A 22,624-nucleotide genomic window follows, 5' to 3' on the forward strand; every position below is an offset into this window, starting at 1 on the left:
CTGGATCAACAACAGGTCTCCTCCAGGTCTGCTCAAGAGGGGCGCGACAACGCAAGCGTAAAAAAAAAATATATAAGCTAAACAGTATCCAGGTCTGGTGAGTCAGGCATGTGCAAGAAACGAGCACGCGGGAATTCACACGCTCACGTAAAAGCGATTGCGTTGTTGCACCGCGACTTCACGCAAAAACGCAGGTCTCATTGAAAATGAACTTTTCAATTTATTGTAAATAAAAGATGCTTTAAGATGATAAAATAGAATAGCAGATATACAAGCTTCATGTGTTGAGTTAGTACCGTTATGTGGTTAATTTATTCAATGGTCTGGCTCGTGCTGTGTACAGTACTGCCACCGCATCAAGCTTATTTCTACAAGCACTGCAGGGTGGTGATAAGATTGAGCAATATCAGGAAATCTTAGTCACTGTTTGGGAGACTTTTCTTCTGTCTAAATTCCTTGGAATGGAATGAGAATGTATGGTTGGCTCCACTAACTAGCCACTGTTTAGCCAATAAAACCAGTTTGTTTCCAGCAAGCAGAGTTTGGTCATTGTGTGTGTAAAGCAGGAAATTGTAGAACGTTTCTGTGGCAGAAGAACCATAAGGTCACTTAATAAAGGTTGTACTACAACTTGTGCACGCCTGGACCAGCTAGTCAGGAATCAGATAATGGGCCGAGTACCGCAACCGCTTCTATTTCAACAAGGCCACCCTAGTGAGCGAGAGAGAGAGAAAGAAAGAGAGAGAGAGACCGGCAGAGATATTAGAATAAACCAAGTGTGTAGAAATTAACCCATAGACAAAGATTACAATGTTAGGTTCTAAAGGTGTGTTCGCATGATCAAAGGAGAAGATGAGAGGGAGTGGGGGCTTTTTCCTCGCCTTTATCGACGATAACCCACAGTGATGACCTTCACTCAGTGAGTTATGAATACTGAAGGCAGTGGTAATGGTGTGTTTTATTACACTTTATACTTACTCTGGGGAGAGCAGCGACCTGATAGGCTGCTCTGGCAGGGAAGTTACTGCTGAAAACTAGAAGAAAAACACAAAGACATTAGAAAAACATCTGAAAGTTCCTCATGGCCCCCTGAAAACTATTGATGAAGTCCAAATAATAACAATAGTAGTAATTCCTCCAAGTTACAGGGGGAAAAAACCTTTGTTTTCATTTCACTATGATAGCATCTTTATTCCTTTGAAAAAAGAAATACCATTCACTTTATTCATCCGTTATAAAGACTCTTAATCCAGAGGATAAAAAAGCATGGCAATACATCACATACATAAAAGTAGTTATCATGAATCATGCGTAAGCTAAGAACGTAAAAATAGCGGAATATCTATATAATGGAACTGCATGTATACTTTATAGTGCTATGTCTACATAAAAGTCTACAAAGAAATACAGCAAACTACTTCTTATTACTAAACGTATGATGTTTATTTTGAAGAACGGGAAAGCTGAGTACTTCCCTTTTTATAGGGAGAGGTGTAAATAGTTAGGTGTCGTGTCATTTGGGACACTACGGCGTGTAGACTGGGCAAGCCGAAGGGTCGAGTCGGCGACCGTACGATTTCCAGACGGCCTCTATAGTCTCTACCCACTCTGCTACGGACGCCATGCATTCCGATCTCCACACTGACCTTGCCAGTGAAAACCCACTCGAATTTGAGCCATCCTGTGTTCCATCCTGGCCCCGCAGGGTCATGGAAAGTTCCCCTGCTTTACACCGAGGGGTTATGGGTGGGGAGTAGTTAGAAGCCAGGCACAGGCAGGCAGAGAGGGGTTGGCGGCTATGGAGGGTTGGGTTTCACCGCTGTGCCTGGACGGACGCTGGTATCTACTTACAACTCACTGGGCACCGCGGCTTCCATTACACCCGTTGCATTGTGAACGAAGAGGAAATGCCCTGGCCAAGACATGGTGGCCTGTGTTTATTCAAGAGTAGATGACTGCACTGCACTTGGGACTTGTCTTTCACGATGCAGAGGATGATGATGTGATTAAACAAAGGGAGACCTGCAGGTGAAGCCTGTGACTTATATATCGGCGTATATAATATATATACGATGGTGGTGGCGTTGGGTGAAAATAATAGATTTTCAGACATCGATGAGCTACACTGTCACGCAATTAAGTATAATTTAACCATCACGTACGTTGTGAGATTTTTCATTAGAAGACACTTTTAAAAAGGAACCGTGGAAAATTCCCCCCTCTAGACCAGTGATTCTTAACCTTTAGTCTCAAGGACCCCCAGTTTGATATGCATATGGCCAACAGTCACAGGACCCCCAGTTTGATATGCATATGGCCAACAGTCACAGGACCCCCAGTTTGATATGCATATGGCCAACAGTCACAGGACCCCCAGTTTGATATGCATATGGCCAACAGTCACAGGACCCCCAGTTTGATATGCATATGGCCAACAGTCACAGGACCCCCAGTTTGATATGCATATGGCCAACAGTCACAGGACCCCCAGTTTGATATGCATATGGCCAACAGTCACAGGACCCCCAGTTTGATATGCATATGGCCAACAGTCACAGGACCCCCAGTTTGATATGCATATGGCCAACAGTCACAGGACCCCCAGTTTGATATGCATATGGCCAACAGTCACAGGACCCCCATTTCATGATCTTTATTTCTGGGACGCCAATCTACACTGTGAAGTCTGCCGCGTTAATTTAACTAAAATGGAACCAGATGGACTGCATGCATAGTTCCATTTGTTCACTCCATGGGCCCCTAGCTGGGGACCCCCTGGAACCCCTTCATGGGCCCCTAGCTGGGGACCCCCTGGAACCCCTTCATGGGCCCCTGGGTGTGCCAAGACCCCACATTGCAAACCACTGATCTAGAACAGTGGTTCCCAAAGTGGGGTCCGGGGACCCCCAGGGGTCCTTGAGGGAGTTCCAGGGGGTCCCCCAGCTAAATGGTTGTTTGGAACCAAATGGACCCTTATGGGTCTGTAACTCTGAGATGTTACATTAACATTGATTTTACAATATAAACTGGGGGTCCCAGAGATACATTTGAGTCACCTGACACCTATTATAGTGACACAACAAATAATACATTTTAATGTAGAAAAGATTCCAGTGAAATCTCATGGATTTTACATGATTTTACAAAGAAATACATGGATTTTTATCCATGCCACCTTGTGGTACGGGCAAGATGGGTCTAAAATGAGTGTTTGTAAAGTGAGACTACCATTACATTGTGGCAGCCAGGCATGTGCCTAGACTATAGTGTCTGTGAAGTTGTATGGCGTGCTGTAGTATTGTCCGGACAAAGGGCGCCCTCATGTGGTACCTTTTTTATATTATTTTTCTAGGGAAATACTGTACTACCAGCATCCATTCCGTCCAGAAACAGAACTAGAGCTGCAACTACCAATTATTTTCTTAGCAATTAGTCTACAGATTGTGTTTTGACATTTGTTGCCAATCAAATGACGGATGTTACGTTTTGTGATGCCCACCCACCCACCCACATGCTAATTTGAATATAAATTGAAACTTTGAAATGTTTACAAGTGATTATTTTTTCATAATCTAATAAATCAATTAGTTTGATTAACTGTTACACACCAAAAACAGAACCGTGTCATTATCTGGGGTGGGTAGGTGTTTTTTTTTGATTGATTGATTGAAATATTTATTTGTTTGTAGAATTACAGTACATTTCAAGCACAAACTCAATACAAAGACGGGTGGGGGAGGTGTGCAAGATGGCCTCAGAGGGACCATGAGACCCATTTAGACCTGTGGTCGATTCTACAAGTTTTCTTAAAAAACATTCATAAAAATGTTTCTATGTCAGCGGTTCTCAAATTATTTCATGTCAAGGACCCCAACAAATATATGCAATTGGCTGCCGACCCCCAACTGAAAATACGTCTGTTGATCCCAGAAGCAAAGATTTGAGTTAAAAATTCGTTCTGAAAGAATATATATTCAAAGATTTGCGCCACATTTTCACAAGCTCGTAGCACGGCACTCGGTGCCACGCTATGAGCTTGTAGATCTGCTATTTTCCAATAGCTAAAGTATAACATAATGCTAGAAACACCAAAAAGGGGTTCCCGTCCTGAATGGTTTAAGAAACATCTACAGGTTGACTTACATGTCTTATAGGTCTCATTGACGCTGTTGAAGTCATTCATGTCCGCCAGCAGCACCGTGGTCTTCACCACTGAAACAGACATGCAAGTGTGTGTGTGTGTGTGTGTGTAGGATGGGTACAGACAGTTAAACAAAAGTACAGGTCAATACAAAAAAAGGGACATCTCTAGAAATAAGACGTGAAATGATAATTAGATCTCACCGTTGTTATAGTCGCAGCCTGCCGCCTTCAGGATCTCTCCCATGTTGACGAGTGCCTTAAAAAGAGACATAGGAGTGGGGCCAATATTTTACTGTTCCATTTAACTTAGACCTGAGGACTATTCTACAAATGCTTTCTTAATCCTGACAGTTTCCGGAAAAAAACCTGTTTCCGTATCAGTGGTTCTCAAACTATTTCATGTCACAGACCCCAAAAATGATATGTAATTGGCCGCCTACTCTCATCTGAAAATATGTTGTTCCAGGGACTTCCCAGGAAGCAAAGATTTAAGTTAGAAACGCAAAGATTTGCGCCACCCACATTGTCACGATTTTTCTAAAATAGCAAATCTACAAGAGAAAATGTGGCGCAAATCTTTGAATATACTGTATATTCTTTTAGAGCGAACGTTTTGAACTCAAATCTTTGCTTCTGGGGGGTCCGTGGAACAACATATATTTTGAGATGGGGGTCCGGGGACGGTCTCACCTGTTTGGCCTGAGCCTGCACCCCTCCAGCAACCAGCTGACCCGAGGCAGTGTCCAGACCCAGCTGACCTGAGATGTACATGGTTCTGTCCACCACCACCGCCTGGCTGGACACACAGACGGACACACACACACACACACACACACACACACACATTACTTCAGTGTATATAATATAGGTGCCAGCTAGCCCAAGAGACAAAATTTGGCATTATCCTATTTATATTCTATTAAGACAGCAACAAAATTGCTCACATAAACCTATTAAAATGTATATTCAAGCCACTCGTTAAAACAGTTTCTGTCTAGAACTAGTATATTGATTGATTGAAGTTTTTATCAACATTTTGCAGAATTACAGTACATTTCAAGCACAACTCAATACAAAAAACGGTTAACTGTGAGTGGACGACACAATAAAGCATTAGGGTCCTCCTTGTTCAATTCATCATAACAGGTATAACCGTAAACAACCACCACCACCATCCACTGTTGGGAAATGTGAGCTGAGCTTTATCACCATCTCTGGCCTCCATTCACGGCCATGGCAGCTGATTGGCTGAACAAGTAACACCCCTCATTAAGTCTGCTCTAGTAACGAAAGTATGTGTCAAGAATTAATTAACGAAGGAAAACATTGTGTTAGATAATAGTAAAGCTATAGGCTACTATTAGTTTACATTTCAAGTAGGCACATTTATAAATGAGCGTTCATTCATGTCTTGTCTTCTCTGAGCTAAATCTAGGAAAAACATTCAATAGAAAATATTAAATCCCTACCTGTAAACTCCCTGTCTGATCGGTGCTTTTGGTGTGTATGGAATTTGCCGACGAATTGCTGCCATTGTGCCCGTTTGTTGTTAGAAGTTAACTTTAACCACGTTTTCTAAGCTCCGCAAGTCTGCAGGAAACCTTACCTTTGACACTGAAAGGCTATTTCAACAAGACTTTTATCATGCATGTACTTTGACCCGCATGACCAAATTGGTCACCAACCAGTCCATTTCTATTCATTCATTCAGTCAGAACGATCACAACGAATTTGCACACATTAATCCGTTTGGAGAAAAAAAAAAAGACCACAAGTAACATTCTTCTCACCTGTATGGTCCAATAGCAGCCGGGGCTGAAGTAGTATGGATTATCTTTCTAGCAATAGTAGACATGATGTTTGTTTCCAACTTTCAGTCACCAAAGTGGTCGTGAATGAAAAGGACAACTGGACTCTCGGACAAGATTCCTTGAATCATTGGGCAGCCTTCAACTTCAAGTCCTTACCGTAGTGTTTCAATAAGCGCACGGTCATTTCTCCTAATACCGTAGTGTCTTTCAATAAGCGCATGGTCATTTCTGCAGTGCGACACCTCGCGTAGAGACACTAATATCACTTTCTGGGGCAATATAAGCATTGCAAAGGCAGGTGAACTTGGCGAGGCTAGAAGAGCCGAGGTGCGGATCGACATTTGTTCTGAAGGAAGCTCTCTTTTGGAAGAAACATGAAATCCATAATTATTCCATAGCATTTTTTTCGGCCAAATAATGAATTCAATGATTGCGTCCATTCATCCACGTCCAGATTGTTTATGGTAGAAACAGCCAAACAGGTGTTTCGTCTACAGCTCTGATTGATTGCAGTATTTATGAACAGCTTGCAGAATTACAGTACATTTCAAGCACAACTCAATACAAAAACTGTCAACTGTGGACGACCCAATAAAGCACTACACTTGTTTACAAGAGGGTCCACCGTTTTCAATTCATCATAACATTTAGAGACGTACAACTATATACTTCTATATAGCCAAAAACAGGAAATCATCATAAAGGAGGTAAAAAAGGGGGGGGGGGGGGGGGACATGTAGTGAGATAAACCTCAACCCTATAGATAAATATTAAGATCAAACGCACACAGGCTAGTGTCTCATCTCATATTATCCTTTATTATTTGCGCTTTTACAAACCTATATTTAAAGTGTAACAAACAAAAGATAATAAATTAGGAGTTTTAAACACATAGTTATACATTCCAATCTTCATCAAGTTTTAGCCTACATATAGGTCTAGTGGTATAGTGGGGTAAGGGGTTGAAACAAATTCATAATTTAAAAACTTTTTTCTATGGAGACTGAATATGACATCTTCAGTCTCTCATAATTGTGTTTTTATTGGGCTCATTGTATGGAGCAAATAGTTCCCTTCGGCTGACAAGACAGCCACCATATTTTCTCTATTACTGTATGTACTGAATACAGTGGTTCCCAAACCTTTTCATGTCAAGGGCCCCCAAATTGACAGTAATTAGCCCGCGGAGCCCCATTTGAAAAGATGTGCCAGAGACACCATAAGAGAAGATTGTTACGGCTCTAGCAGTGATTCTCAACCCGTTCACTTTCAAGGACCCACAGTTTGACATGCATTAGTACGGACCCCCATTTAATGGCATTTCTATCTCTGGGACCCCCAATTTATATGGTAAAAATCAATGTTAATTTAACTCGTGAGAGTGTACAAATGGAATATTTGTACACATTTGTACAAATGGAACATTTGTACACTCTCAGAGTTACAGGGTCAATTTGGTTCCAAACTATTATTTAGCTGGGGGACCCCCTGGAACTCTCTCAAGGACCCCTGGGGGTCCCCGGACCCCACTTTGGGAACCACTGACTTAATACACCATCATTCCACTACACAGCAAACAATCATAATAAAACATGCATAGTCTAAAACAAGCATAAATCAAGACACATATTTGACAAAGGGAAGAAAATATTACCAGCCAAATTAGCTTCAATATTTAAAACCACTGTCACAATGAGAAGTTTAGAATATTAAATAAATAAACGTGAAACTTTTACAAGTTGCTAATTTGCACTGTCTGCAGACCACAATGTAGAGACTGAGAAAAAGCTAAATGTTCGACACAAAGCAAATCCATTCTTAATTTCTATGAAAACCAGCTGGTCCCATTATTATCCCACATCAGACGAACGGGTGGCTAAGGCTTATTACTGTACATATAGCGTTTAAAAAATGTAACACTTTCAGATTTTAGCTGTTGAAAATACGTTTAGTTCATTTTGGTCATATTGTTAAATGATGACTTTACCAATATTTTACCTTCAACTTTTACCTTCAAAGACAAGGAGTTCAAGAGGGGTCAACGTTTACTGTCAGTGAAGCAGTGTTGAAATAGCAGACCTACAAGCTCGTAGCGCGGCACTCGGTGCAGCGCTACGAGCTTGTAGATCTGCTATTTTTCAATAGCTAACGCATAACATAACCCAAAAGGGGTTCCTGCCTAGAGTGGGTTAAAGTCAACCAACGATGCAACGTGCCTCCAAATAGAACCACTTATCAAGAAGATGAAGTCATTCAGTCATTTCATTCATGAACATCAGATCCCAACCTCAGCAGATATAGTGGAATAACATTTTCTAAAAGGATTTGTTCTCTCCGACTGGATTGATTAAAAGCCCACAGTAATGTTCCCCTGATGCCTGAGTCTGACCTGCAGTCTCCCATCGTACTAATATTGTCTAAAGGGAATTAGGTCTGAAAAGACAATTAAGGGGTGAATGCAATTAATTACCCATTAACAGTAAGATAAACCAATGAAGGGCGTCAGGAGAATACAATTAATTATCTGCTACAGTAGGAGAAGCATCTGTACTAATGGGTCCCAGAGGGCACTCTGTGGGAGAAACAGGCCAGCAGGCGTTTAAAACCTAGTCTACACATGCCCTCAAAGTCAATATCAGTTTATACATCATGTATGAAGTCTTAAGTACATTTAAATTATTATACATGGGGTGGGGAATAACAGTGGACAAAGTCATACTGTAGTTCTGAACTGTTCGTATCATTCAATAATTTTATTTTTGTATTTGACGAAGGCTTTTCAAGCATAATTCATTATAAACAAAAGGCCTGCAGAGATTAAAAGGGGTATTATGAACAATTTGCATGTCACTTAATTTTAAATAAGATGTTTTGGATTGCATGAACAATGTGAAAGAGTAAAGAAAGAACTGTGTATATATATTACGTTCTCAGTCACTGAACACAAATATAATATGTGTATTCTTGGAGATGACTAGAGAATCAGACATGGCTGCTGAGGCACTAAGATTCACAGAGAGAAGAGAAGAGAGTCCGTCTATAAAACCTGAAGCTTTGAATGAATGAAGCAGTTCAGAACATCATGCATGACAAAAACACACAGTGTGCTAAATGAAAGGACAGGCTGATTAACTTTCATTTGATGGACCACATACTGTACACGATCTGCTCATTCAATCAATGTTCAAAGGGATCCCACTGACTGCACTGCATCTTCTTATTCCATGTGAAGAAATGTATTGAACTATTCTGGCTTATTGTACATTTTGCTTCTTTTATTAAGGCATTCTCAACTTTTATTAACATCACGATTGTCTTTGGTCATGGATTAACCTCCACAGCTTTTATCGCGGCCATTTCCGTAGTCAGTTTATATACCATTATTTACATTAAAAAGGAAAGTGTTCAAGAAGAAAAATAGAGCACAAGGTGATCAGTGACAATGCTCCTGTAGAACCCATCTGCTGATGCGGTAGCTGCTACAGTAGATGTTAGATGGAATGTGGCCTTAAGCCCAAAACATACTTTCAGTAAAGTACATATGCAAACAACACGCATTCCTATGTCCCTTACCGCACAGAGCTAAACTTGACTACTAGCCTGAAAGATAAAGCAGGAAAGCATAAATCAAAGAAGATAGGTTGCTGCAAAGATTGAGACTGTGCTTGTGTCGCATTTTTTGTTCTAATAAACTTACATAAAGTATGTTTCGGGTCTATTAGGTGTCATGATGAATAATATCCTACCTTCAGTGTCCTGGAAAGAAAGGTCTCGCTGAGTTCAGCCTGTGTTTCAATGAAAGGCAAATCAAGTAGGAAAGCAAGAGATTAAAACCATTACCTGATGATGATGGCAAAGGCTTGGTTCACTCAAAGACAAACGATGAACCCCGCTGTGCAAGCAGGGATACGCATGTTTGAAATATGTCTTCTTGGGAACGGGTTAAGCGCTGTACAAGCAGCACTCTAGATAAATGGGACCAACGTCCCATTACTGTGGAAGGGGGGTAAAAATGGTGGACCAAAGCCCCAAAAGACGTTCAAAACCCTCTTCGGTAGTTCATCATGAGACCATTATTTCCTGTCTTCCTTCATGATCAGAACGTTAACACAATCAGCGCTGGGATTTCTTTCAAAATAGAAGCTCGGGGTGCTAGGAAGATATGGCCGCTTTTACTCTGTAAGCCGCTCCGGACAAAACCCGGGACATATTTTTGCTTGCTTACCTCGCTAAGATTACGATCGCTGATGATCGCTCGCTTCATATTTTGAACGAGAGGCATGTTGGAAGTCAGAAATGAAGAGCTTAGTATATCCATCTGGTCAAAACCACGGAGAGCTCCTTAGATGACGCGCGCCGAGCCTTTCTTTTTGAACGGTAAACAGGGAAGTGAACGACAACGCGCATGCACGAAAGAGCAAGGAGTATGGTGCAGAAGGAGGCCAACTCCAAAAGATTATTTTTCTCTCGTTTGATATCAATGAAAATGTGCTAGGACGTCCTAGAAACCCGTCGGTTGGATTAGTTATGATGTTCCCACACGTTGTACGGTCTAAATGGGTTCAGTCAGTGGGTCAGAACTGCCAAAGGGCTTCCGGTGAGAGCACTACTGTGGTCACCTTGGTTCTTCTAAAGTCAGTGGAATATAAATCATGTTATAGCACCCAGTGGAGTACTGAGTAAACTTGGGGGGGCAGATTGGATGGCGACAGACAGGGCAGGGCCATGGGGATCACTTGTTAGAAGTTCTGTTGCCGTCGTTTCTTGGCATCCATGGCGTCCAGAATGGGCTGTCTCTTGGCCGTGTAGCGCTGCCGCAGCTCTTCGATCTCCCGCTCCATCATGGGGTCGAGGGCGGTCAGACGCAGCTGGAGCTCCTCGAAGTCCAGGTTCTTCAACTGGGGGGGATGAGCACGTTAAGCCCATTTGGGACTGAAATGTCTTCTAAATCATGACAGTTTGCTGAAAAACCTCATGTTTTCATGGTTTTAATATTTCGATCAAATATTTCATGTCAAGGACCCCCACATTTTTTTTATTTGGCCACCAACTCCCATCTGAAAATATGTTGTTCCAGTACAGTACAGTACAGTACAACTCAGTTCAGATGGGTCTGATTTTTTCCTGATATTCAGACAAATTGATGTGCTATTAAATCGGTATTTTCTTCCAATATGAATCCTTTTCTTTAATGTAAGAAATCTTGACATCTATAGCATGTGTCTCTCTCTCTAGGTCGTCCTCAGACGAGCCCTCCATCGTCGTTTCCAGTCATCCCGGTTCTCCATACATCTGGCCAGTTCGTTGGTACCGCATGGTATAGCATGTGTAATCGCTCTAAACATATGAAAGTAACTTCATGCTATACTCACAAAGTCAAAGTCTCCATCCTGAGGCACCTTCCAGTTGTCCGGGAAGACGTTCTTGGCCTGGATGTGGTATCCAGGCTGCTCCGCATGGGGCTGGTTGTGGTTGTAGTTCTCCTGCTGCTGGGACACCTTGTTAGAGTCCTGCTTGTCAAAGTAATCCATGAAGGACGGCCGTAGAGGCTGCTGGGAGGTCGCATGTCCTGTGATAATAATCATTCAAAATGAAACGTTTATTTGTATGTATGGGAGGTAGCATCATGTCCTGTGATGATAATCATTCAAAATGAAACGATTATTTGTATGTATGGGAGGTAGCATGTCCTGTGATGATAATCATTCAAAATGAAACGTTTATTTGTATGTATGGGAGGTAGCATGTCCTGTGATGATAATCATTCAAAATGAAACTTTTATTTGTATGTATGGGAGGTAGCATCATGTCCTGTGATGATAATCATTAATAAATAAATGTTTATTGTATGTATGGGAGGTAGCATCATGTCCTGTGATGATAATCATTAATAAATAAACGTTTATTTGTATGTATGGGAGGTAGCATCATGCCCTGTGATGATAATCATTAATAAATAAACGTTTATTTGTATGTATGGGAGGTAGCATCATGTCCTGTGATGATAATCATTAATAAATAAACGTTTATTTGTATGTATGGGAGGTAGCATCATGCCCTGTGATGATAATCATTCATAAATAAACGTTTATTTGTATGTATGGGAGGTAGCATCATGCCCTGTGATGATAATCATTAAATAAGAAACGTTTATTTGTATGTATGGGAGGTAGCATGTCCTGTGATGATAATCATTCAAAAATAAACGTTTATTTGTATGTATGGGGGCTTCCAGTCTTCACGGAGGCTAAAGAGCAGTGTTGTTTTGAAAAAAGACATTTAATTTTCGTCACTGACGAAAATTAAATGTCGTTGATCCAGGCAACATGTGCGTTCCTCGCTTCACGTTTGCAAGGCTCACTCTAGAGCCGCTCACATGCACTACAACCTTTGAAGTACAGTGCTAGTACATCAGTCAACTTTGGCAACGCAAATAAATGTATAGGCCATAATTGTAAATGTGTAAAATATATAAGAGACAATAACATCCGTGTTACACGTCAAGCCTCCGAATGCCGACGGGCTGCGAAAAGCACACATAGGGTTTGGTTTGGTTCCGTTTCAAATAAAAAGCAAAGCTCGTCATCAGTAAAGATATAAAAATATATTATCAATCAATAAAAAGTAAAGCATAGAAACAAATAAAAGCAACATATCGTCACTCACTCCTCATGGATCCCTGATCTTCATCATCCTCTTCCTCATCACTGTTGATGACCATGGTGCCCAGGTCTGACTCCAGCATGGTGCTGCCATGTTCGATCATGGTCTGGGCGCCGTCGCTCATGGTGCCCGTGGCCCTCATGGTGCCCGCACCCTCCGAGCCGGACTTCACCATGGTGTGGGAGTCCACCTCCGTCTCCTCTTCCTGGACAACACCAGGACATGGGACGGTTCATGGACATTGCAGTGATGTAAAAAGGTTTTCAATGTAATGAGTCCCGGGATACAGGGATGGTCATTTTATGAGTCCCACTTCAACGACGTTGGGAGTCATATTTTGCCATTTTTACAAATTGCAGCATTTAACTCCCATTTTCTTAATATGTGGTTATATTAATGTAGAAAACAGAAGAAGAAATTATTATTATAACTAAAGCTAGTAAAATAAAATAGAATAAAAAAAACAGTACAGTAGTACAGAAGTGCATCCCGTGGACACTGAGGTCGTTGTTTTATTAACTATAAAACGTTTTGGAATGCAAAATGCACCCTATTTTAATCTCTGAAATTGTTAAGAAAGCATAAACACTTATTCTGTATGTACAGTTGTAGCAGGGGAGGGTGCATTGACTGCTACTGCTACTGGATACTTACAGAGTTGTCGTCCTCCTCTTCCAACTCTCTCTGCTGTTCCTGCTGCCTCTTGGCTTTCATCTCCATGGATTCAGTGATCAGCTCTCTGAGGATGCTCACTGGTTTGGCCTGGTTGATGAACGGGTGCTGGAGAGACACGCCGGGGCATGGTTGTTACGTTACTGTACGCGCACAATACTACAGTACGTAGGAGGAGCGTTGTGGTTTGTTGCAGAGCTCTTCACGGGTTCCAAATGAGTAAATGACGGACCCGAACCCTAAATGACCAATGGATTTCTTTTCCGAGACCCGACTGGTTCCGAGATTCGATTTGTTCCGAGATATCATAGACCCGACCTATTATTTTATGGACCCGTCACCCGACATATCTAAAATGGCGTACTAGGATTTGTTATGTAGAGTACTATGTAGTGAAGACCAGATGTCCTCATTGTGTAAACCATCAGGCAGCCCAGTTTCTTTGCTTTGTTTAGATTAAATTAGTAGAGGGACAGAAAAACTGAAAGGAGAAATGCAACACAGGTCTCTGTTCACACCGGCACGTCAGAGGAATGTATTGACCAGGACCAGTTATGGCTCGTACACACTGCACCAATATGCTGTCGGAGATAATTTTTGGAGCTCGCCGACAAAACTCCCGATCTGACGCAAGATCGGGCTTTGATCGCCAAGGTTTTGCTCACTGTGTGTGAAAGGAGCTGCGAGAAGATCCAGTGTCGATGAAAGCGCTTGCCGACACCTTCCAGACCGTGTCTGAATATCTAGCAGGTTTGATATTTGGCTCTCTCGCCGACTGGTCTTCATACAGTATGAACTGGGTTGCGACCGCGTCCCGAGAAATCCTGTATTACAGACAATGAGAGCACAATTTCACAAGACGGCTGCATGTGCTCAATGCTCATCAGCCACTACGTCAGTCTGTCTGTCGACTGTAGGCTATCGATATATGATCAGATGATAATACAGTATATATATAACCTTTATTACCGTACGTGAGATGTCAAAATGAATTGGAATTAAAAAAAAAGAATGATGTAGCCTGCCTATGTATCAGGTCTGGATCGCATCTTGGTGAACTCTTGCAGTGTGTAATCCCTACTATCCCTAGTCGGCTATCAATCGTTTAGTGTGAAAGCCACACAGATATAATGACAGCCGACTCCTGTAGTGTGAAATACATAACGATCTGATGACTCGCCGACAACTTTAAAACACCTACAGTGTGTAGGGGCCATTAGTGTGTGTGTGTGTGTGTGTGTGTGTGTGTGTTAAGTCCCTCCCAACCTGTAGTAACTGCGTGGCCGTTGCTCTCTGCTCCGGGTTCTTCACCAGACACTTCTTAACAAAGTCTGTGAAGTCATCCGTCCAGTTCTCTGGCTTCCTGAACGTTGGAGGAGGGTTGGTGGGGATCATGAAGATGGCCTGGTGGAGAGAGAGGTCTGGTCTTATAATCCATCATGTCAAGGACCCCCTCATTAGCCCCGCGGAACCCCATTTCAAAATATACTCCAAGGACCCTCCATAAGAGAAGAGTTTTACGGCTCTAGCAGTGACTCTCAACCCGTTTAGTTTCAAGGACCCCCCATTTAGGCTACGTACATTTAATGGCAGTTCTATCTCTGGGGCCCCCAATTTAAATTGTAAAATCAAATGTTAATTTACCTCCGAGAGTGTACAAATGGAACCAAATGGGACCATTTGGTTCCATTTGTACACTCTCTGAGTGTCAGATTTTAGTATACGGGCCCATTTGGTTACTAGTCATCAATTAGCTGGGGACCCCCTGGAACTCTAGACCCCCAGAGGACCCCACTTTGGGAACCACTGTTCTAATCAAGGTACTGCTTATCAACATGGCGTCAGATTCCTCAGGGGGTCCCCAGCTAAACTATTGATAGTTATGAACCAAATGGACCCTTACGTGTCTGTAACAAATGGAACAAAACGACCCCCCCCCCAAAAAAAAGAAAAAACTAAAACAAGGCTGAAAATCACTAATGAACACTTTAACTCTATCTCTACTGCTAGCTGTTAGCATAAACCCCAGTTCCCAGTGCCAGCATACAGTACGTGTTTGTTGGACTCACTCTCATGGGGTGGATGTCGGCATAGGGAGGTTTTCCCTCTGCCATCTCTATGGACGTGATACCCAGGGACCATATGTCAGCCACGCAGTTGTAACCGATCTCCTGGATCACCTCGGGGGCCATCCAGAACGGTGTGCCGATCACAGTGTTCCTCTTAGCCATAGTGTCCTTGAAAACGGAAAATAAATCACACCTTTAGCAACGCTATGGCAATTTTGGCAAACAGGTTGGACTAGGCAAGGTGATTCAAAGTGGACATAATGGATACATCTCTTTTAGCCACATACAGCTTAAACGAGAGTTACATTTTGAACCTCACACTCAAAATGCACTCGTTTGTGAAAACCTCATCATGGCATCTCTGGAATAAATGTAAAAAAAGATGTTTGAAACGTTTTAAATGCATGTAATTCTCATAAGTCAACTGCCACAAAGTCAATATACAGCATTTAAAGTCCACACTGAATACTAAGAATTGGAGAGTATTCAGGATCATAGAGGGAAAATGTTAAATGCGAGAGATTCGCAGATCCGACACACAAAAGGTCCGACATTTATAAGGCAGGTACAGGCTTTAGTTTAGACATACAATTGGTCCGACTGTCATTAGACGACAACCTACCTCAAACCCTAACCTAACCCTAACCACAAGCACGGGAGCAGCGCATGTTCGATCGCATGTCCGACCGTTGTTCCAGCATGTCGGTCCGTTGGGTGTGTCTAATCTGCGTGTGCGTGCGCCCCCCTCTCTCTGCATGGCTGTGAATCAGCATAACCTCAACATAGTGAATGTAAACTTTGTGTGGGAGCTACACAGTAATTTAAAATCGTCACTGTTTATTTAACCCAGACAGTGTACAAATCATGGTTCCATTTGTACACTCAAGAGTTAAATTAGAGCTAAAAATGATAGTTTTGGGACTCTTTGCAGTACCACTTGTCATTGTCAATAGTAACTAGTATTTCTACTCAAACACAATGTCTTACATTTCTCAAAAGATGAGCAGGGAGACCACTTCCAACCACTGCAGATGTACTAGTCATATTTGTATAAACATACTCTACCATACAGATTTATTGGTCAATATATATTTTGTATTTACGTAAAAACGTTCTAGATTAAAACTTTAATAGTTCTACTGTTCTACTGAGTAGAACATTACCGTTAATTGTCCGGCGACTCCAAAGTCAGCTAACTTGGCGTGGCCCTCTGTGTTGAGCAGGATGTTGCCTGCTTTGATGTCCCGGTGGATCTTCCTCATGAAGTGGAGGTACTCCAGACCCTTCAGTGTGGACTTCAGGATGGTGGCGATCTCATCCTCCGTCAGCTGAAGGAGAGAGGGAAAGAGACAAGAATGAATGAATGAAGACGGCATGAAGTGAATGATGAAATTAGAAATGCAACTACTATTAATGCTCTTCTCTGGTCCAAAATGACTCAAACCCTGTGAAATTCTTCCGAAATCCGACCGGTTCCGTCATTATTGGACACACGAAATTCATTCAGAGAGCTGATTTGTTGAGATGTAGTGTAGCGGCGGCCGGGAGGCGAACCCAGAACCTGGTATCAGTAAGCCACGTACGTTACCAATCGGCTAAAGAGCCATGGCCCGATCGGCAAGTAGTAACGCAGCCACCTATAGCCTACACTATCACAAAATTGCAACAACATGTGAAGACACTGGTACACAACCAAGTAGAAATCAGGCACGACGAGGCCAACCCACCACTCATCCATGTGTGTTCTAGATATTTTTATTGTAAAGATGGACAATGATATGCACATCCCAGTTTCAGAATACGGTGCTGGACCCAAAAAAGTGACTGAATGAAGAAAAAAGTGGAATGTCCGCACACAATATCATTCTGCTCCCCGTTACGCACCTCCAGGCTTTCTCAACGTTGTTGTATTTAGTCGTTGAAATAAAAAGGACGGGCAGCAGAACTATATCGTGTGCTGACGGACATTCCATTTTTTTAGTGGTGCAACCACTCCCTTACGGAGATATGTATGTGGGTGGGTGGCTGGCTGGCTGGGTGGGTGTCTGGGTATGAGCACGAAAACAGCATGGTTGTTCTTCACCACCTAACACACACACGGATTAACTGTATGTATGATGCTTTCGGGGGTGCCAGTACATTACAGTACAGTAGAGGGTACAGTAGAGGGACCGCCACACTGTAACTCTGTCATTTCTCTACGGTTTCGGACACGAGGAGGCTTGCCGGAACCGGGCCGGCACCCTGCGTGCGTTCCTGTGGGTCTGGAACCCCCACACGGAGTTGCACCACTCACTTCACACAGGTGTGATTTTTCTAGATATTTTATTGACCACTGATGTTGTGTGTTTGTCGTTCTTACCGTTTTATTACGAAGCCTTATGATGTCAGAGACGGAGCCAGCCCCGCAGTACTCCATGACGATCCACAGGTCTGTGTTCTTAAAGTAACTGCCATAGTACTTCACCACGTAGGGACTATGGGAGGAAATGAACAAAGAGTGTGCGTCAGGAACAATTTCCATTTTAGGGACAAAATAGGAGAAGTGAGACAAGACAGTGACCACAAATGTCAAGTCATCTCAGTGGCTTTATCTGTGACCGTCTGCTGGCAAATATTACCTCTGTTAAACCTAAACCAAGTGTAATACCTGTTTTACACTTGGTTGCATGCTGAAAATAGCAGATCTACAAGCTTAGGTCACAATGTAAAATCAGCCATTACGACGGCATCGAGGCCTGCCAAAATACATTTTAGTCGACTGAATCAGCTGTAGATTTAGTCGACTAAAATCTTATGATATTTCATCGACTAAAACTAGACTAACACTAAGACATTCCAGGTGATACTAAAATGTGACTAAAACTATTCAAGAGACTACGACTAAAACTAAAATCTAAATTTGCTGCCAAAAACAACACTGACTTGTACACTAATAATATGCCTGTCACACTGTGGGGTAACACTGTGGGGTAACACTGTGGGGTATTAATATGCGTACCTGTCACACTGTTGCATGATGGAGATCTCCTTGATGATCTCTTGCAGGTCAGACTCAACAGGAACCTGCTTGATGGCAACAACCTGACCAGACTCCTTATGGATGGCTTTGAACACGCTGCCATAGGACCTAAATATACATAGACACATCAGACACAAATTAAATATAAAGTAAACATTTTTTGCATCCTTAGGTTATCAAGGAATATCACCTCTAATACTAGCCATGTTTTGTATGGAGAGTATAGGTTGCTGCCTTCAGGAAGGAGATATGGTGTTCCAGCATACAATAAGGTCAGACTGAAGAGGTCTTTTGTCCATCAGTCTACTTTGAGGCTTAATCGAGTTTTTGGCCAGGACTAGACTGAGCTGTGGACAACGCTCTGTGCCCTTATGTCTCTATGTATGTAACTGTATTTTTATTTCTGTTTTTGTGTTATGTCAAATGTGTGTATATGTGTTGCATACAAGTCCGCTGGGCCGCAAGACAAATGTCAGTGCAAACTGACAATAAAGTACTATATCATATCATATCAGATTATTTTTCAGAAAACCGACGGAAAAATGAAGCTAAAGTCCGAAAAACCCATCCAGGAACCCCCATATAATAACACTAGATATTAGCCAATCTACAAGCTAACAACAACTCATGTCACTGCAATGTGTTGTGACTCGTGAGCTTGTCTTGTGTACAGTTCCTCATTTCCTGGGGATCCCCCTGCTTTCCTGGTAAAATACGTATTTCCGTCAGTAGGACATGCAATTTAATTGAATTTTCAAAAGTGGTCTGTTCGCCAGTAAACCTGTGGGACATTACAACAAGTATAAAGTACATGAAAGTACACGTACCCTTCACCTAGCTTCTCCAGAACATCAAAGACTTCCTCTGGTTGTTTAGTCAGACTGTCTTCACTCAGTTTTTTCAGCTTGCTGTAAGAAGGTAAAAAGTATCACACTGATGTAAATAGGTTTTCAATGTAATGAGTCCCAGGATGCAGGGATGGTCTTTTAGATGAGTCCCACTTCAATGACATTAGGAGTCATATTTTGCAATTTTTTACAAATTGCAGCATTTAACTACCATTTCATTTTATATGGTTATAAAAAAACACTACCAGAGCATCAAATCTCGCACCAACCGTCTCAGTAACAGTTTCTTCCCCAGGCAGTCAGGCTGCTGAACAGCTGACCTTGAACTGTATTGCACTGTTTTGTCACTTCACTTTTTCTGTTTTTTTGTCTATTTCTTGCACTATAGATGTTTTTTTTGTCCTGTGTATGTAAGACTGAGCTCTGAGCAAAATACATTTCATTGTATTTATACTCTACATGACAAATAAACCTGAACCTGAACCTGATAATGTGGTTATAATTCATGTAGAAAACAGAAGAAGAAATTATTATTATAACTAAAGCTAGCAAAATAAACTAGAATAAAAAAACAGTACAGTAGTACAGTAGTGCATCCTGTGGATGCAGAGGTAGTTGTTTTCTTGCGTCCCTTAAATATAAACTGCGTTTTTGGATCATAAATACACCCTATTTTAATCTCTGGTATCAATATAATGTATCGAATTCCTTCAATTCAGATGAAAACTGAGAGTCATGACATGAATACAGCCAATATTGACTCATCTGTTATATTTAAAGGATAATAGTAAGTAATATAGTAATACCAGTCCAATACCATTATTATTTTTAGACATGATTTGTTCTATATGGTCTTTACAATATACCATACTGTGCACAGTCTAAGTATATAGTTGTTTGTATTTAAGTTATTACACTACTACACTTTATTACACATTAGAGCTATGGACCAGAGCTAGATAAACCACTATAAAGTATAAAGGGATAAACTTTCATTCCAGATAAAAACCCACTAGGTGATGTGAATGGATGGATGGATCACATACTGGAACTGATAGAAAAGAAAACACAAGCACTGTTAAAAAGAAACGGTAAACAATTAAACATCTTACAATCAAATGGCTGCGTAGCTGAGAAACTATTAAGTGCAATTATAACTATTTCATGACCAATTAATCAAAGTTCTATCAAGCTTGAGGGGGGAATTAAAAGCTAATATAGCGCTAGCAAAACAACCCAAGACCAAGACTGCTGCTGCCAGCCCACCACGTTAGCATGTGAGCTAGCTGTTAGCATGCAGGGCTGCCCTGAACAATCCAAACCCACCTTTTGGGCGCGGTGGTTTCCATGGTTTATCTCTTCAAAGAATCAACCCGGAGTGGCGGAGGACTTCAATAACGTTGAAATAATATGACAGAGTTCACTGGGCTAGTTTACAGGATGTTGATATGCTCATTATTATCCACGCAGTCGTTTGTTGTCAAAAACAAAAAAACTAGTCGCCCAGCACTGTCTTCTGACTGTCTTCTTCTTCCAAGTTCCAAATGAAAAAGCTGACGTTTTAAGATACCACAGCGCCCTCTTTTACCCTGGAGTGTATTAAACCAGTGGTTGCCAAACCTTTTCACGTCAAGGACCCCCAAATTGACACTAATTACCCCACGGACCCCCATTTGAAAACATATGCCAGCCTTGCCAGGGAGGGACCCCCATAAGGGAAGATTTTTGCGGCTCTAGCAGTGATTTTTAAACCATTTTAATTTCAAGGACACCCCAGCTTTACATGCATTAGTCTACAAACCCCCCATTTAATGGTATTTCTATCTCTGGGACCCCCAATTGATAATGTAAAATCTAAGTTAATTTAACTCTGAGAGTGTTGAAATGGAACCAAATGGACCTAGACCCACAAGGGTCCATTTGGACAAATTTACCTGGGGACCCCCTGGAACTCCCTCAAGGACCCCTGGGGGGTCCCTGGACCCCACTTTGGGAACCACTTACCACTGTATTAAACTGCTTCAGTTAAGCCAGTGGTTCTCAAACGTTTTAATGTCAAGGACCCCCAAATGGATGTATTTGGCTGCGGAACCCCATCTGAAAAGGTTTTGTGCCAGGGACCCCCAGAAGTGAAGATTTATGGGGGGGGGTTTTATCCAAATTATTAAAACTGTTTTAATATATTTTTAAATGTTTTAAAAAAATAGCACATGTACAACTAAGCTTGCAGCATAGCACGAAAAAAAGTAGTTGTGATCTTTTTGAATAGCCAACATAAATGGGTAGTGGTAAAATGATTGTGATGCTATGTTAACCATTTTAGCTGAGAGGTCCCCCTGGACCCACTTTTGAGAACCAATGTGTTAAATATCCTCTCCCTTTATTACTCTATGGGTAAATAGCCTAATTACTTCATACAGTTTATATTTCACCCCTTATTATACTGTAGATTCAGAAGATGACATAAAACGAAGCCTGCCATACCGAGGCACTGCCACAGTGCCACTCCGACTTGCTAATAATACTAACCCCAACCACACGCCGTAGCGAAATGGCAGTACGTCGGAATGCCACTCTGTTCCTGTCCAATCTAGACACTCTTAATCGAGAGCGATTTGGTTGTAGGGGTTGGATCAGGCTTTGGAGATATGGGGCCTTTGTAGCCAGGCCAACATCAGTGTTTTGATTTGTACTCTGTGCAGGCAGTATCCAAGTCCTATCTATGATGCTATTGGTAGGCCTATGTCATATCGTACGGTTTTGTCATTTTAGAAAACCTTTTGGTTGAGAAAAACTTTTTGCACACCTAGAGCAGGTGCGTAGGCAAACAAAGTGCACACTGCCAAACTGCAAGGTACAAGATTGAGAGAAGATGCAACGTTTCGGTCACTGATGACCTTTTGCCTGAAGATTTTTTTGTTATTGAAGAAAACCTTTTGGGGGAAATCTTTCAGGTTGTGTATTTGTGAACAAGTAATGTGTCTACTGAAATTCAATATGCAGATTATTACAACTGGTTGGTTGTATGACTTGTTTGTAGGACTTTAAAACTGCCAAAATACTGGAATAGCCCAGAGGAATTCTCCTTTAGTCTAGTAGTGGATAAGATGTTGGCTTTACATACAGGAGACCCAAGTTCGAGTGTATGTCTTTATCATGTAGAAAGGTGCCCAACAGTGATCTTGCCTCGTTGCTCTTTGTGACATCCTCATGATAAATGCTTGTATGGAAATTGGTAGGGCAGAATGACTTGAAACCCAGTGAAGAAATCTCATGAAATGCTTTAGAATCCAAAATTAAAGAATTAGAGACAGATACAAGACACCTTTTCTTTTTACAAAAATGTACATGGGTTATAAAATGGGACTCCTAGAAATAGTTGTGCAGTTTTACTAG

General features: G+C 41.7%; 2 protein-coding genes across 4 annotated transcripts; both read right to left on the bottom strand.

Annotated features, from left to right (window-relative positions):
- Positions 1 to 69: 69 nt before the first annotated feature.
- Positions 70 to 6,253, bottom strand: rida (reactive intermediate imine deaminase A). Its single transcript, XM_080787944.1, has 6 exons — positions 5,934 to 6,253; positions 4,834 to 4,939; positions 4,345 to 4,399; positions 4,144 to 4,212; positions 979 to 1,034; positions 70 to 711 (listed from the first exon to the last, which is right to left on the bottom strand). The coding sequence occupies exons 1-6, from the start codon at positions 5,996 to 5,998 to the stop codon at positions 655 to 657; spliced, it is 408 nt and encodes a 135-aa protein (XP_080644070.1). The 5' UTR covers positions 5,999 to 6,253; the 3' UTR covers positions 70 to 654.
- Positions 6,254 to 6,746: 493 nt separating this feature from the next.
- Positions 6,747 to 20,743, bottom strand: stk3 (serine/threonine kinase 3). 3 transcript variants are annotated; one of them, XR_013965621.1, is made up of 12 exons: positions 20,555 to 20,743; positions 19,208 to 19,288; positions 18,360 to 18,488; positions 17,721 to 17,835; positions 16,522 to 16,686; positions 15,359 to 15,526; positions 14,556 to 14,693; positions 13,272 to 13,397; positions 12,621 to 12,822; positions 11,327 to 11,523; positions 8,105 to 10,852; positions 6,747 to 8,033 (listed from the first exon to the last, which is right to left on the bottom strand). XR_013965621.1 is itself a non-coding variant. In XM_080787295.1 (11 exons), the coding sequence occupies exons 1-11, from the start codon at positions 20,575 to 20,577 to the stop codon at positions 10,694 to 10,696; spliced, it is 1,497 nt and encodes a 498-aa protein (XP_080643421.1). In that variant the 5' UTR covers positions 20,578 to 20,743; the 3' UTR covers positions 6,747 to 10,693. The 3 variants fall into 3 exon arrangements, 2 of the variants coding, with proteins under 2 accessions (XP_080643421.1, XP_080643420.1); XM_080787295.1 differs by having other exon boundaries at positions 6,747 to 10,846; XM_080787294.1 differs by having other exon boundaries at positions 6,747 to 10,852.
- Between the last annotated feature and the right edge of the window lie 1,881 nt (positions 20,744 to 22,624).

The sequence above is a fragment of the Protomyctophum bolini genome, assembly GCF_963924005.1.
Source record: "Protomyctophum bolini genome assembly, chromosome: 17".
NCBI lineage: Eukaryota > Metazoa > Chordata > Actinopteri > Myctophiformes > Myctophidae > Protomyctophum > Protomyctophum bolini.

What these genes read in the sequence shown, in the direction of transcription:
- rida (XM_080787944.1), bottom strand. Translation starts at nt 5,998, where the DNA reads ATGTCTACTATTGCTAGAAAGATAATCCATACTACTTCAGCCCCGGCT. An exon ending in GCTGCTATTGGACCATACAG is followed by an intron (nt 4,940 to 5,933) that starts GTGAGAAGAATG and finishes CTGTGTGTCCAG; the next exon opens with CCAGGCGGTGGTGGTGGACA. An exon ending in TGCAGGCTCAGGCCAAACAG is followed by an intron (nt 4,400 to 4,833) that starts GTGAGACCGTCC and finishes TCTCTTTTTAAG; the next exon opens with GCACTCGTCAACATGGGAGA.
- stk3 (XM_080787294.1), bottom strand. Translation starts at nt 20,577, where the DNA reads ATGGAAACCACCGCGCCCAAAAG. An exon ending in CTGGAGAAGCTAGGTGAAGG is followed by an intron (nt 18,489 to 19,207) that starts GTACGTGTACTT and finishes ATGTATATTTAG; the next exon opens with GTCCTATGGCAGCGTGTTCA. An exon ending in TAAGGCTTCGTAATAAAACG is followed by an intron (nt 16,687 to 17,720) that starts GTAAGAACGACA and finishes TCTCTCCTTCAG; the next exon opens with CTGACGGAGGATGAGATCGC.